General features: G+C 30.9%; 1 protein-coding gene across 1 annotated transcript; it reads left to right on the top strand.

Annotated features, from left to right (window-relative positions):
* Positions 1-14,318: 14,318 nt before the first annotated feature.
* LOC108467973 (COMPASS-like H3K4 histone methylase component WDR5B) lies at positions 14,319-15,657 on the top strand. Its single transcript, XM_017768811.2, has 2 exons — positions 14,319-15,177; positions 15,274-15,657. Exons 1-2 carry the CDS (start codon positions 14,515-14,517, stop codon positions 15,562-15,564), a joined length of 954 nt encoding a protein of 317 aa, XP_017624300.1. The 5' UTR covers positions 14,319-14,514; the 3' UTR covers positions 15,565-15,657.
* The last annotated feature ends 1,392 nt before the right edge of the window (positions 15,658-17,049 follow it).

The following is a 17,049-nucleotide window of genomic DNA, read 5'->3' as shown; positions in this document are numbered from 1 at the left end:
ATAGTAATTTAATATTTATGAGTCAAGTAAGAATTCAGAAGAATTTGTGAAATGGTGAAATTAGTGAATTAAAAGAATTTATTAGGTCAAACGGGTCAAAAATGAGGTATCGAGACCTCAAAGTTGAAAATCGAGCTATAAATATTTTTATAAATATTTATGGAGTGTCATTGAGTTAGTATTAAAGTTTCGTTAGAAATTTTTAACGTTTGGATGGCTAATTAATTAAAAAGGACTAAATTGAAAATAGCACAAAATTTGTTAAATTGTGAGTAAATAGCTTAAGTATTTAAAAAGATGGATTTAAAGAGCAATTAGACCCAAAGGTTAATGGCTGGACGGTTTGGGTATGAAATAAGCAAGAAAACAATGTGAACAAGGGGCAAAATTGGAAATAGATAAAATTTAATAGTTAAATAATGATGTAATTGAAAAATCTAGACATTTCTTCATATTTTCTCAGCCAAAACGCCATAGAAGGTCTGGAAAAATCTGGTTTTTCATATTTTTACATCATGTGAGTTTAATTCTTGCTTTTGCTTGATAATTTTTATGTTTTTATGACTTTTACAATTAGGTCCACTTGTAGAATTCATTAGTTTTTGATTTTATGGGTGAAATTGGAAGTTATCCTGGATGGGTAAGGGAATTTTATGATGAATTATTATGAAATTTAAGTTCTAATTTCATATTAAGGTGGTTTTATTAAGTGATTTTGATAGGAAATGATATTTAGGACCTAATTGTGAAAAAGTTGTGAATTGAAGGTTTCTGTTGAAATTAAGAATATAAAAGGTTTTGAAATAGTTTATAATGATAAAATAAAGTTTTAATTGAGAAAATTAGTTCAATTGATGGGTGAATTGAGTAGGGACTAAATTGTGAAAACTGTAAATTTTGGGGTAAAAGTGTAATTTCGAAATTTGAACAGCATAAATTGTGAAGTGAAATAGAAATCAAATAACTGCTAATGAGTAGAAATATTTTATATTATAGATCAAGAATCCAAAGAAGAACGAGGAAAAGAAAAAGTTGCGAATAGTCCCAAAATTTCAATATCTTTTACAAATTAGCCGGGTAAGTTCATATGGTTGAATTTAGATGTTTATTTGTGAATGATTGAAGTTTATAATGTGTTATTATATACTTAATTTGTTGTGGGATTGTGTAGATTTTGTTAATGAAAGAATAAATGTGGAAATGCAAATTAGGAAAACGTAGGATTGAGTAATGTTCAGATCGTGACGTGTGATGAATTGACGGATAAGACCATGGTTGTTCCATGGAAAAGTGTGAAATGTAGGTATGGTATCATCCATACTGAGTTGTGAAATGTAGGTATGGTATTATCCATACCGAAATGTGAAATGTAGGTATGGTATTATCAAATCCATACTTGAGTTAAGAAATGTAGGTATGGCATTTCCCATACCGAGTTGAAAAATGTAGGTATGGTATTTCAATGAGGAAAATCATACTGAGTTGTGAATCGTGGCATTGAGCAATGACGTACTCAATTTCGTAAGCCGTTTCCTAATTTGATTATAAAAAATAAAAGAGAAGTGATCCAAATGGAAGAGATTGAGTAGTTGTTACTGTTGAGCTCAACTATGTGAATTATTATAACAATGGTTATGAATCGCAGGAAACTTTAGTAAGTGTTTTGGTATTGTTTGGAAATATTATGTTTGGTAAGCATTACTTTTAACCTATGAACTTACTAAGCTTCAATAAGCTTACTTGTGTGTGTTTAATATTTTTATGTAGATTGACTTGAAGTGAAGTGGGTAGATCGGATCAACACAACAAAGCACACTATCCAGATCAATTTCGGTAGCTTTTGTTTTATGTTTGAAGATTTATATGGCATGTATAGAGTTTAAATGAAATGAAGTAAAGATGTTATAAACTAGTTAACAACATTTTGTACTAAAATAGTTTTTGGTTAGTAGCAGTAGTCTGAGTTTGAAAATTCACCATAAATCATAAAAATATAATTATAGGTTGAATAAAATATGAAATTAAATCTTATTGAATCTAGTTTCACATAGAAGAAACGGTGTAAGCAAAAGGATTTCATATCAGGAGATATTTGAATTTTTGTGAGACAAGGTCAGAGTGATTTTGAACTCCCCTGTTTTGATTTGTAAAAATCATTAAAATTATAAAAAATTAATTAGGAGTCATACTATATATGTATGGATTCCTTATTGAGTCTATTTTTAATAGAAATAAACGTCTTGGTTATTTGAATTCTGTACATGGAGAAATTTGGTTCGTAGTGAACAGGGTCAGAGCAGCCGAACCCTGAAACAGGGAGACTTCAACTAATAAACTGTACTAATTGGCCCAACCAAAATTCTAGAAAAAATTAGTAAGTAGATATATGAGCCTAGATTTGGGAAAAATTTACGGATTTAGATTTCGAGTTTTGTAACTCGAGATATGATTTTTTTTGCATCTGTAACGCAGTTGGACAGCTTGTCTAGAAAGTGTGATATAAATTGTTTGAATTTGTTTAAGTGCTCAAATAAGTTTTGTAATGCCTCGTGCTCGACTCCGGCGACGGTCTCGGGTAAAGGGGGCGTTACAGTTAACACTTAAGCAAATTTAAAATATGTTATATATATATACAATAATTTAAAATAGAAGGTATGTATGTAAAGATATAAAATAAATAAATAAATAGTAAAATGACAATAATAGGAAACGATGAAAAAAATAAAGCTCATTTCAAAGATTAAATAAAAATGATATTAACGATATAATAAAAAAAATCTGTAGTTTAAAAAATTTATGTAAAGGATATAAATAAATAAAATGATAATAACAAGAATAAAATACGTAAAAAAAATAAAAGTAACATTAATATATAAATATAGATAGACGATAATGAATGGAAATGTAATAGAAACATAAATAAATAAATAAAATTAGAGAAATGATGATAATGTCGAATAATAAAGTAAACATGAGTATAAATATAATACCAATAGAAATAATATAATAATGACAAAAGTAACAATAATAATAATAATAATAATAATAATAATAATATCAATAATAATGATGATGATGATGATGATAAATAAAATGAGTAATTAATGAAAGAAAATATAGATATAAAAAAATGAATGATAGATGAATAAATAATAAAATAATAAAAGATAACAAAATAGCAACAACAAAAGTAAATAAAATTGAAAAGAAATAAAAGAATTATGAATTAATGATTCCAATAATGTAAACGAATAATGTTCACCAATAAATAAATGAACAAGTAAAACAAAAGAATAATGGAAAATATATTTATAAACAAATAAATAGATGAATGAGTGAGTGAGTAAACAAACAAAAATAGACTAATTTGAAAGTCAAATGGGGTTTTGGGGTCAAAATAGAAATAAAATAAAGTCAAAGGACCAATTTATGGTATATTGCGCTGAAACTAGCGAGGACTAAACGGGATAATATCCCTAGTCCTTTTATGCTATGCTTTGACTAACAAGGCCCAGGTTAAATTAAAATGAAATAAAATTAAAGAGGAGAATTTGAAGAAAATTAAAAAAGAAAATGGGATTAGAATGAAAACCCAGAAAAGTCGAAGAGACTAGCTACACAAATTATCCATTTTAGGCGCATGGACCCTTTCCTTTTACCCAAACGGCGTTGTTTTAGTTAATGTATAAAAGGGCTAATTTTTTTTTTTTAAAAAAGGAATCTTTCATTTTCTTTCTTTTCTAGAAACGAACAGCAGCTGTTCCCCCCCCCACCATTTTCTTCATTTTTTAGATCTGCTAGGGTTTCAAAAGGAACCCATTTCGCCGCCGTCGTCGGATCGCCACCTAATACGGTGGCCGGCGTTCCCAAGTCACCCTTTTTTCGGCCGATTTGGCTCTCCCTACCTCGTTTTAAAACCCAAAACTCTTAAAAAATAAAACAACAGACAATAAACCCTCGGTTTCCTCCTCCAATCTTCAGAAAGGTAATGTTTTTTTTCTTATCTTTTCTTTTTATTTTCTTTTTTCTAACAAAAACAAGCATGAAAGCAAAATAATCAAGAAAAAGGAACAACCTTTTTACTATTCTTTGTATTTCGATTTCTATAGGACCTTTTTTGTATTGATTTTTTGAATATTCAAGAATCCCCCCATTTACAATCGGTTCCCCCCTTTTTGAATTCGGAAAAACGCATTTTTTGAATTCGGGAAAAAAAACCCCCCTTCTTACTACATTCGTTTCTTCTCAGCTTTATAGCCGGTTACAATATTAGAAAAATATTATTTATTTTTGTCATTTTCGTTTGTCTGCTTCTGTCTTGGTGTCTGCTTCATTTTGCAGGTGTCAGATGACCCTCAGAGGCGTGCGGAGTGACGATGACAGAGGCATGGTGGCCGAGCACGCGTGGGGAGGCTGATGGTTCGGCGGCCACATGCTTGGGGCTAGGGTTTTTTACTTGTTTAGCAGAAAATATTTTGTGGGCTAAGTTTTTATGTTTATTGGGCTTATTGAGCTTGCAACTGGGTAATGGGTTTTGTAATTATTTTATTTAGTTTTTGGGCCCCGGGCAAAATTTGGGCCTTACAGGTGGAAAATTAAAAGATGCATGCATCTTCTTCCTCCACCGTTTAAAACTAGGCGCCCCTGCGAAATTTGTTCAATTGGATAATATCTATAAACCTCTTAAAATTTTGATGTTAAATCTCTAATTAATAATTCAACAATTTATACATAAGAAATTAGTAAAAATTAGCACTTCAATTATTTATATGTAATAAATTAACAAAATTTAGTAGTTCATGTGTTACCGACAACTTGAATAACTTTTAAATTTTCGCAAAGCATAAACATTAAATTCGACAAATTAAAATAGATAAATTAATTTCTTTTTATTGTAGAGTAGAAAGAAAAAATATATAATTAAACCTAAAAATATGGCTTAATAAATTAAATATTTACAATTTTATATAAATATTAATTTGGATTTTAATGTTGATTAGAAAAAATAAAAGGAAAATTGTTTTCTAGTTATTAAAATTGGAACAATTTGCTCCAAATTTTAAATCATTGAATTACATATTCAAGATTCGACCTGGTCCGCTATAGGTTTAGTGTTGAGTAGAACAAAATAAAAGGAATTTTTTTTTCAAGAGAAAAATGAAATACCCAAAGAAAAAAGAAAGAATTGAGCTAGTAATTAACTAAGACCAAAATTATATTACATAATAAAAAAACATAAATTTAATTAAACTAAGAAGCATTAGAGGAATTAATTTCCGTCAACGGAAACGACGAAAGTAACTAAATGGCAATATTAAACTTGGCTGTAACCTCCTTGGCACCACAATCAAAGTCGCATTTCACCTCACAATAGGCGTTGCCATAGTCATCGTTCTTACATTTCTCGTTACAACTTTCGAAGCATGCATTGAAACGATCAGAGTCTGCCTCGATTGGCTTAATACTTGCCACCACGAGAACAATGCACACCGTAATCCACCTTATAATGAACTTGTTCGCCATTTGTTACGATTTCTATTTGAAAATTTAGACAATGTTATTTGAAGAGGCAAATGAAAGCTTATTTTGGCTACTCATCCGCAAGATGGGAAATATTTAAAGGGTGTAGCTAAAATTAGATCTCATAATTTTGAATGCAAAAATATCAAAAAAACTAAAATGGAACTCAATATTTATATATTCATCACTATAAAATCCATTCAATATAAATAAAAACCCATATAAATGTAAATTCAAATACAACCCGCGTTATAAGACTCAAATCAAAATGAATTCAAATAGAAACTCAATTCAAAATTAAAATATCCCATGTTAACCAAATTATTAAAATTCCAAGTACATTTTACCTATAACTATTAAATTGACAAATTTTCCTTAGCTAAACCAAATGGAAGTTAATTTCTAAAGTAGTGAATATTAGATGATTATAGAATTTTTTAGATTCAATATTTATAAATTTCTAGGAGTTCATGTTATTCAAAAATCATTTATGGTGTGGGAAATAAATATGGGGATAAACAGATTGAATTTAACGGTGAATTCAAGCATCTTGAACTCAAATCCTAACTTTTTGATCCCCTTCAAGCCTTGAAAAGGTTATTTTATTCTCAACGTGATGGCAAGTCACGAATATAACAATACCTAAATGGTTTTTGAGTCTTTGAATCTAGAACACCAAGTACCTAACCCGATCGTTGGATCCAAGCTACAATGTGCCATATTTCGAAACAACTACAAACATTCACAAACAATTTATACCATTTAATGGTTATATTCAGCCAAAACATGCATTCAATTGATATACAAGCATTTTCAGGTCTTATACGAGCTTACGAAAGCTTTAAAGCTAACCCATAATAGATTTAGGACCAAATTGTAAGAACTTCAAATCATCAGGTGGACGTCGTGACATAAGGGGGTTCCTCGTCCTACCGTGACATACTCTAATGGCCTCGTCGCGATAATGGGGTTCCTCATCACGTCGTGGCCTGGAGCCTATATCTTGTTGTGACGACACTTGTATGACGTCACACATCACATACTATTTTTGCAAATTCTATTAGGCATCAACTTGCAATTTCATCCCAAACATTTACATACATGCGTAGCACATAAATAGCCAATACCAATACCTCTCAAGCATCATTTCAAGTTCATTAGTTCCTTAATCAGTAACATACCTATGCCATATTACTTATAATCTATCAACCTAACACAACTTATCCAATCACATACATACATGCTAATCCACAATTACCATTAGAAAAAATAACCTTTTATTCTTTACATACTATATGATAATTCAAATACCAACTTTGCATTCATATGATTCAAATCCAAATGCCAAACATTTAAATTCAACATCATCAAACATAACAAAATACCAAAATGATTTTACTAGGTACATGCCATTTAACTAACAAAAGAGGTTCTCAAACATTGTTGAGTCTAGGATTTTGAATGGATGTTGAAATCGATGCTCAAGATCTCGAACTGAGCCTAACCTACTTACCATGATGCCATAGCATCTTTCAATTATGGCCTTACTTAATTATGTCATGATGCCAAAGCATCTTTCAACTATGGTCATACTCATCCTTGTCATGGTGCCATAGCATCTTTCAGCTATGATCTTACTCATTTTAGGCGTATAGCCTCTGACCAGTCTCATGGCCTAGATATGATCTTTACTCTTCCCATCAATTCCTCAATTTCACCATCCTATACCTTGATGCTCGAACACCGCAGTGTCCCCTCCGCAAGGCCCGAAGCTTCCCTCATCATGGGTGTACGCAACAACACCATATGACAGTATCTAACAGAATCATCCCATTTTCCCTTCCTAACTTTACCTAAACTCGAAAATGTTTCCCTTACATGCATTACAAGCATTTCATGGATGCAATACCATGGAATCTTAGCTAATTCATACACATTGAACTAAAATGGCAGATACTCATAAACCCATGCAACCTTACAGTATACCTAGCATTTTAAGGGTCGAGTGCAAAAACTCACTTGATGCTTCTTTGTCTTGTCCGCTTAGCTTTTTCAAACACCGGAGCTTCTATTCTTCTGGCAGCTAAGCAAGACAGCCAATTCATGGGTTAAACACAGAAATCCCAGTTTTAAACTTAATTTTCCAGAAACATGCAAAATCCTTGAAATGGTTTCTAGAAGCCTTTAACCTTGGTTCTTAAACCTTACATACACTAAAAGACTTAGAACCTTACCAGCTTACTGGATCCTCTATTTTCTCGACTTAAAACTCATGATCATTACTCCATACAAAGCTTCCCATCTTCGAAGCGACGAAGAAGATGAATAAAGAGAAGAAAATGAAACAGAATTAATATGAATCCACTCCTAGAATTCACCTCTCAACTATTTATAACCCTTCTCTTATGGTCTTCAACTGTTTATGAGCCATCCATTTAAAATCATTATGTCTCCCACTAAGGGATCGGTTGGGTCTAATCCAACTGAACTAGACTTGGTTCTCAACCTTGTCCAATTTCAGTTACTATCTTTCTTTGATTTTTCGGTAGAGACTTCCAACTTACGATTTTTTTTCAATTTAATCCTTAATTTGTTCCAAATTTTCGGGTTCAAAGGAAGTCGGGTGTGACATCATAATAACATTCCAAATTCCAAATTGAATCAATTGATTCATCTTATTTTCATATCAATCCTCTAAACTTGTAAATCTAGTTCACATACTCTTTCTCAATAGCAATTCAAATCCTATATCATTATCAACTTTACATTTTAAATCCCTATTAACCTGACTCCAATTCGAATGGATACATAGATCTAACCAACACACAAAATTTGACTCCTAGTGCCTTATCGGAAAATTCAAAGTAAATAGATTGCGCCCAACACTCATTGGAATAACCAAAGTAAAATTTATCCAGTACTCATCGACACCTAGTCAAAGTAACCCGTACATAATCTATCCTATGGCATGCCAACTATATCCAACTCTGCCCGAGCAGTTAATAAGGTAAGAATTTATTCAAATTATCATTTTATTCAATTTGCATCTCACCAATTCAATTCATTGTTCAAATCATCAATTTATCATATAGCATATCCTATTTCAGCTCAATTTCAAATTCAATTCCATAATTTCAGCAAATTTCACTATTTTTAATTCTATTCAATTTAGTCCTCTATCTTTATAATCAAACATAATCATACCAATTCGATTCAACTAACCAATCTCAGCTTACCTCCACATCTTACCATGCTAAACAATAGAAATATGCAACAAATAAAGTGATTTGAATTATAGAAATGCAAATCAAACAATCGAGCTACTCGTCGTAAGATCTAGTCTTTCCTTTCCCTTTCGACGTTCTCACGTCGTCTTTAGCTACAAATTATAATCCGAATATACATAATATTAAATTCTAGCTCAAATCACAGTCAATTATAAACTCACACTTATTTTACAATTTATTCAATTTAGTTCCTAAAACCTAGACTAGCATAACTTTCAATTTAAAGCTTTGAATTGAAATCCGATTTCACATTTGTTCATTAGGGACCTCCTTTTTCACATCTAAGCTTTACAAAATTATAACATTTTTACAAATTGGCACATGTGTTAGCTAAATCAAGCTCCCATGACCTTAAAAACATAAAAATCAAATTAAAATGGCTAGGAACTTACTTGAATTTAAGGTTAAAATCTTGGAACCCTTTAACAATGACGTGGAGCTCCCTTTTCTTTCTCACATTCGGTTGATCAAGATGGAATTCCTTTTCCATCCATCGAATTTGGTCTTTTATAGTAGGATTGTTAGGTTAATTAAGTTAATTAATCTTAGTTTAATTAAACAAACTTTATTTTAATCAAGCTAAATCTTGATTAACCTTACTGTCCACTAACACTTAATTTGACATGGTCTAATTGTTATTTTAGACCTTTAATTAATTGCAATTTATGTCCCTAGGTCATTTCCTAATTAAAAATCTATAGTGATTGGATTTTACAATTTAGTCACTGGGCCCTGATTAATCACAAATTCGACTAAATTAATTATCCAAAATTCAATTAGCCTATGGCTCGATTTAAGAAAATAGGATCTCAAAATTGCATTTTTCAATACCATTAAAAACCGAGGCATTATATAATCATTGCTTTGGATTGAAGATTCCATAGATAAACACATTTATCCTCTGATCCAATAAAGATGCACTTTGTAACAGCGCGATTTTTACTGGTGCAGAAAAAACGGTTTCAGAACCCTAAGAGAAAATGAAAAATGAAATGAAATAAATAAATAAATAAAGGAAAATGATGTTAAAGAGGGGAAAATAAAAAATAATAATAATAATAAAGAAAGAAATATAAGGATGTGGTGGGATCCACTACTTTAAATAAAAATTTTAAAATTCCACGCCATCCAACCATTTATACTTTAAGGGAATTTGGGTAGTTTAGTGACTAAATTAAAAATTTTTACAGTTTAATGACAAAAACAGATATATGAGAAATAATCAATTACCATTAAAGTAGTTTACCCGAAATAGATTTGAAGTGCTTGATAGAGAAGAAAAGTTTGGAAAAAAATGAGAGAGTTGACATTTTTTATTCTAATGCATAAAAACAAATCATTCCAAATTAAAATGATGAGAGAAAAGATAATGAGAATGGTTTGTATGTTTGTTCAAATCTATAATTTCATTTTTTTTCCTGTCATTTTTTAATTATACCAAGTAATGGGAAAAATGTTTTTTTTTTCTTCAAAATTTTCATATTTCTTACAAAATTTTCATATTTCTTACCAAGCATGTTAGAACCATAAAATTTTGATATAAAATTTAAAATCGTAAACTAAAATTTGTCATATTAGATCATCAATAACAAAAACTAGATGTGAAAGCATACTTGAGTCTATTGATTTGTTGAGATCTTTGAATCTTGTGGGTTTGTTCTCCCAAATTAACACACAAATATTTTAAAGAATCTCTCTCTTTTTTTGAAGATAGAATGTTAGAAAAGTTATCTATATCTATAATTTGGGACCATAACTATAATATATACATTTTGCACATTAACCTTAATTTTTAATCAATCCATCATCAATTAGAATTTAGTTACTAAAGTATTTGTACATATTTGACTCATAACTTATTTAATAACGAAGCCCAATAAGCCTCAACCAAATTAGATCACTTTTAATTTGGGCTAGCATTTTATGATAGTAAATACTAACATGCAATTATTCTTATTATAGATGTGATATCCATATTTTTCCAACAAAACACAAAAAATATATATTTTCCATCTTATTATTTTTCATCCTTCAAATTTTCTTTATTTTAAAATCCTTCTATATAAATTTTATATCTTTTTATTTTTCAAAACTTTAAATTTTCTAATTTCTTCCATTTGGTCATTTAGTCCATTAACACATGGGTTGTAACGCCCCCTTTACCCGAGACCGTCGCCGGAGTCGAGCACGAGGCATTACTAAACTTATTTGAGCACTTAAACAAATTCAAACAATTTATATCACACTTTCCAGACAAGCTGTCCAACTGTGTCATAGTTGCTAAATAATTCATATCTCGAGTTATAAAACTCGAAATCCAAATCCGTAAATTTTCTCTGAATTTATACTCATATATCTACTTACCAATTTTTTTCTAGAATTTTTGGTCAAGTCAATTAGTACAGTTTATTATTTAAAATCTCCCCTATTTCAGGGTTTGACTACTCTGACCTTTGTGTATTACGAATCAGATATCTCTCTGTACAGAGCTTCAATGACTATGCCGTTTCTCTCTAATAAAACTAGACTCAATAAGGAATCTGTACATATAAATTATGACTTCTAATTATCTTTGTAAAATTTATGGTGAATTTCCAAAGTCAGAACAGGGGATCCAGAAATCGCTCTGGCCCTGTTTCACAAAAATTTAAACATCTCATAAAATATAGCTCATATACCTGTTTTGCTTCTTCCATATGAAAATAGACTCATCGAGATTCGATTCTATAATTTATTCATTATTTAATTCCATTTCTACTATTTTTAGTGATTTTTCAAAGTCAAACTACTGCTACTTACCGAAAACTGTTTTAGTACAAATATTGTTAACTAGTTTATAACATCTTTACTTCAATTCATTCAAACTCTATACATGCCATATAAATCTTCAAACTTAAAACAAAAGCTACCGGAATTGATCTGGATAGTGTGCTTTGTTGTGTTGATCCGATCTACCCACTTCACTTCAAGTCAATCTACATAAAAATATTAAACACACACAAGTAAGCTTATTGAAGCTTAGTAAGTTCATAGGTTAAAAGTAATGCTTACCAAACATAATATTTCCAAACAATACCAAAACATTTACTAACGTTTCCTGCGATTCACAACCATTGTTATAATAATTCACATAGTTGAGCTCAACAAGAATAACTACTCAATCTCTTTCATTTGGATCACTTCTCTTTATTTCTTATAATCAAATTAGGAAACGGCTTACGAAATTGAGTACGTCGTTGCTCAATGCCACGATTCACAACTCAGTATGGTTTTCCTCATTGAAATACCATACCTACATTTTTTAACTCGGTATGGGAAATGCCATACCTACATTTCTTAACTTCGGTATGGATTTGATAATACCATACCTACATTTCATGACTTCAAGATGGATAATACCATACCTACATTTCACACCTCAGTATGGATGATACCATACCTACATTTCACACTTTGCCATGGAACAACCATGGTCTTATCCAATCAATTCATCACACGTCACGATACGAACGTACTCAATCCTGCGTTTTCCTAATTTGCATTTCCACATTTATTCTTTCATTAACAAAATCTACACAATCCCACAACAAATTAGTATATAATAACACATTATATACTTCAATCATTCACAAATAAACATCTAATTTCAACCATATGAACTTACCCGCTAATTTGTAGAAGATATTGAAATTTTGGGACTATTCATAACTTTTTCTTTTCCTCGTTCTTCTTTGGATTCTTGATCTATAATATAAAATATTTCTACTCATTAGCATTTATTTGATTTCTATTTCACTTCACAATTTATGCTGTTCAAATTTCGAAATTGCACTTTTACCCCAAAATTTACAGTTTTCACAATTTAGTCCCTACTCAATTCACCCATCAATTGAACTAATTTTCTCAATTAACACTTTATTTTATCATTATAAACTATTTCAAAACCTTTTATATTCTGAATTTCAATAGCAACCTTCAATTCACAACTTTTTCACAATTAGGTCCTAAATATCATTTCCTATCAAAATCACTTAATAAAACCACCTTAATATGAAATTAGAACTTAAATTTCATAATAATTCATCATAAAATTCCCTTATCCATCCAGGGTAACTTCCAATTTCACCCATAAAATCAAAAACTAATGAATTCTACAAGTGGACCTAATTGTAAAAGTCATAAAAACATAAAATTATCAAGAAAAAGCAAGAATTAGACTCACATGATGTAAAAATATTAAAACCAGCTTTCTCCAGACCTTCTATGGCGTTTTGGCTGAGAAATTATGAAGAAAATGTCTAGATTTTTCAATTACATCATTATTTAACTATTAACTTTTATCTATTTCCAATTTTGCCCTTGTTCACATTGTTTTCTTGCTTATTTCATACCCAAACCGTCCAGCCATTAACCTTTGGGTCTAATTGCTCTTTAAATCCATCTTTTAAATACTTAAGCTATTTACTCACAATTTAACAAATTTTGTGCTATTTTCAATTTAATCCTTTTCAATTAATTAGCCATCCAAACGTTAAAATTTTCTGACTGAAACTTTAATACTAACTCAATGACACTCCATAAATATTTATAAAAATATTTATAGCTCGATTTTCAACTTTGAGGTCTCGATACCTCATTTTTGACCCGTTTGACCTAATAAATTCTTTTAATTCACTAATTTCACCATTTCACAAATTCTTCTAAATTCTTACTTGACTCATAAATATTAAATTACTATCTTGTTCAATCTTATTTGTCGAATTTAGTGATCTCAAATCACCATTTTCGACACCACCTGAAAAATTAGGCCGTTACATGGGTGGTCAACAAATATAATATAAAATAGATGGATAATCAAATGAGATAAATATTAAAATTATACATGATTTTTTGTTTAATGTGCAATACTATATATGAAGTTTAATTTTATGTAATTTTATATATGATATTCGACTTAATTTAATTTTCACAAATTCTTCACATTATTATCAATATAACATCATTTTATGTTTACATATTACGGAAAAATAATTATACTCATCTAATATAAAAATAAATTGATATATTTATTTTTAAATGTGAATGATTGAATCAAAATAAAAATTTTATGTACACATTTATACCGAAATCAAAGTTTATGTTTATAATTGCACAAAATCAAAGTTTAAAGTTTAGAATTGCACAAAATTAATATGTCAAATTGTACATTAAATTAAAGATTAAGTATAGGTTAATATAGTTAAAATCAACAATAAATCTCTATATTCTTCACAAATTTGAAATTTAGTCATTGTACTTTTATTCTAAAAATTTAGTTATTCATTTTCAGATTTTAAAATCGATTCAATTGTTAACACTGTTAAAATTATATTATTAAAACATCATTTTTTTTAATTTTATAATTATCAAATTAATATTTTTATTTTAAAATATCACATCAATAAATAAAAATAATAATTTAATAGTTTGAAGAGTATATAGATTTATGAGAAATTTTAACATTTTGATATTTATCCCTAATCAAATGCTAACTTTTCATAATGGGGTTTGATTAAAATGAAAAATCAGGTTATTAAAAACTAGCCAATGGCATTTCTAAGGCGGTCGACATTGGGTGCTCATCAAGCTAACAGGCTCGCTGGCGTGGAGAATATAGAGATTGTAAAGGTTTTTAAAGCTTCGACATTCATTCCGCCGTATCTGAACAATGGCTAGTGGTGGTACCAACCAGCAACCAACCGCCGCCTACAAACCCTACCGTCACCTGAAAACGCTAGCTGGCCACCAACGCGCCGTATCCTGTGTCAAATTTTCCAACGACGGTACCCTCTTAGCCTCCGCCTCCCTCGACAAAACCCTAATTATTTGGTCCGCCTCGACCCTCTCCCTCCTCCACCGCCTTGTCGGCCACTCGGAAGGCATATCAGACCTCGCCTGGTCCTCCGATTCTCACTACATCTGCTCCGCCTCCGACGATCGCACCCTTCGCATCTGGGATGCACGACCCCCGTTCGATTGCCTCAAGATCCTCAAGGGACACTCCGACTTCGTCTTTTGCGTGAACTTCAACCCGCAGTCGAATCTCATCGTCTCAGGCTCCTTCGACGAGACGATTCGCATTTGGGAGGTGAAAACCGGCAAGTGCTTGAGGGTAATCCGAGCCCACTCCATGCCGGTGACGTCGGTTCACTTTAACCGCGACGGTTCGCTGATTGTATCAGGCAGCCACGACGGGACATGCAAGATTTGGGCCGCCAAAGAAGGTACTTGCTTGAAAACCCTAATCGACGACAAAGATCCCGCCGTCTCGTTCACCAAATTCTCCCCCAACGGGAAATTCATTCTGGTCGCAACCCTCGACAGCACTCTTGTAAGTTAAAAAAACATCTTTTAACCTTTCAAAATCAAACCGAATCCGATTGAGATTTTAGAAATTAACCCTAATTCCTCTTGATTTTGATTGCAGAAGCTGTGGAATTATTCAACTGGTAAGTTTCTGAAAATTTATCAAGGACATACAAACAAAGTTTACTGTATAACATCAACATTCTCGGTTACGAGCGGGAAGTACATCGTTAGTGGATCAGAGGATAAATGTGTTTATCTATGGGATCTTCAATCCAAAGCCATGATTCAGAGACTCGAAGGCCATTCGGATACTGTTATATCCGTGACTTGCCATCCCGTTGAGAATAAAATCGCCTCTGCTGGGCTTGACGGGGATCGAACAATTAGGGTTTGGGTTCAAAATGCTTGAATTCGCCATTAAATTCAATCTGTTTGTCCCCACCTTTGTTTCCCACACCATAAATGATTTTCGAATAACATGAACTCCCAGAAATTTTATGAATATTGAATCTACAAAATTCTATAATCATCTAATATTCAGACGCCCTATGATGGAAAAAACTAAAGCTTTTAGAAATCAACTTTCATTTGCTTTAGGTAAGGAAATTTTGTCAAATTAATAGTTATAGGTAAAATGTAGTTGGAATTTTAATCATTTGATTAACAATTTTGGGATATTTTAGATTTTGAATTCAGTTTCTATTTGAACGTATTTGAATTTACTTTTTATGGGTTTACATATATTGACTATTTGGACTGATGAATATATAAATATATTGAGTTAGGTTTTAGTTTTTTTGATATTGTTGTATTTAAAATTATGGTATCTAATTTTAGTTACACCCTTTAAATTTTAATTATTAGATTCTTTATCTTACGGATGAGTAATCAAAATAAGCTTTTGTTTGCCTCTTCAAATAATCCTGTCTAAATTTTCAAATAGAAATCAAAATAAATGGTCAACAAGTTCGTTGCAAGGTGAAATATGGTGTGCATTGTTCTTGTGACAGCAAGCATTTAGCTAATCGAAGTAGTAGACTCTGATCGTTTCAATGCATACTTCGAAAGTTGTAACCAAAAGTGCAAGAACGAAGACTATGGCAAAGCCTACTGAGGGGTGAAGTGCAACGATGATTGTGGTGTGAAGGAGGTTGCAACTAAGTTCAATATTACCATTTAAATATCATGGGATCTAATTTTAGTTACACTCTTTAAATACTAATCATTAGATTCTTTATCTTCAAATAATTTTATCTAAATTTTCAAATAGAAAACAAAACAAATGGCCAACAAGTTCGTTGTAAGATGAATTATGATGTGCATTGTTCTCGTGGCGGCAAGCATTTAGTCAATCGAGGCAGACTCCGATCGTTTCAATGCATGCTTTGAAGGTTGTAACAAAAAATGCAAGAACGATGACTATGGCAAAACCTATGGAGAGGTGAAGTGCGACGCTAATTGTGGTGCTAATATAAAAGTTATTCAAGTTGTCGTTAGCACATCAACTACTAATTTTTATTAATTTGTTACATATAAATGATTGAACTGCTAATTTTTGTTACTTCTTTACATATAAATTGCTGAATTATTGATTAGCAATTTAACAAGATTTAAAAAAAAACAAGGTTTAAAAATGTTATCCATTTGAATTAATTTTACACGAACACTTATTAGCAATGAAAGTATTTTATTAATTTTATGCTATGAATTTTGTAACGAAGATTTAAAATCAATACATAATTGAACCTCATGTGATGACTTGATGATTAAGGGAGTTCATCATCTCAGCTGTAATTTAGGTTTGAGTTGCACTAATTTTATTTTTTATTCGAATTTTGTCATGTTATTGTAATTAAAAAAAAATCAGTCTAAAAAAAATAAATCAATTCGATTC

The sequence above is a fragment of the Gossypium arboreum genome, chromosome 8 (assembly GCF_025698485.1).
Source record: "Gossypium arboreum isolate Shixiya-1 chromosome 8, ASM2569848v2, whole genome shotgun sequence".
NCBI lineage: Eukaryota > Viridiplantae > Streptophyta > Magnoliopsida > Malvales > Malvaceae > Gossypium > Gossypium arboreum.
This window is presented reverse-complemented; position numbering and strand designations above follow the sequence as displayed.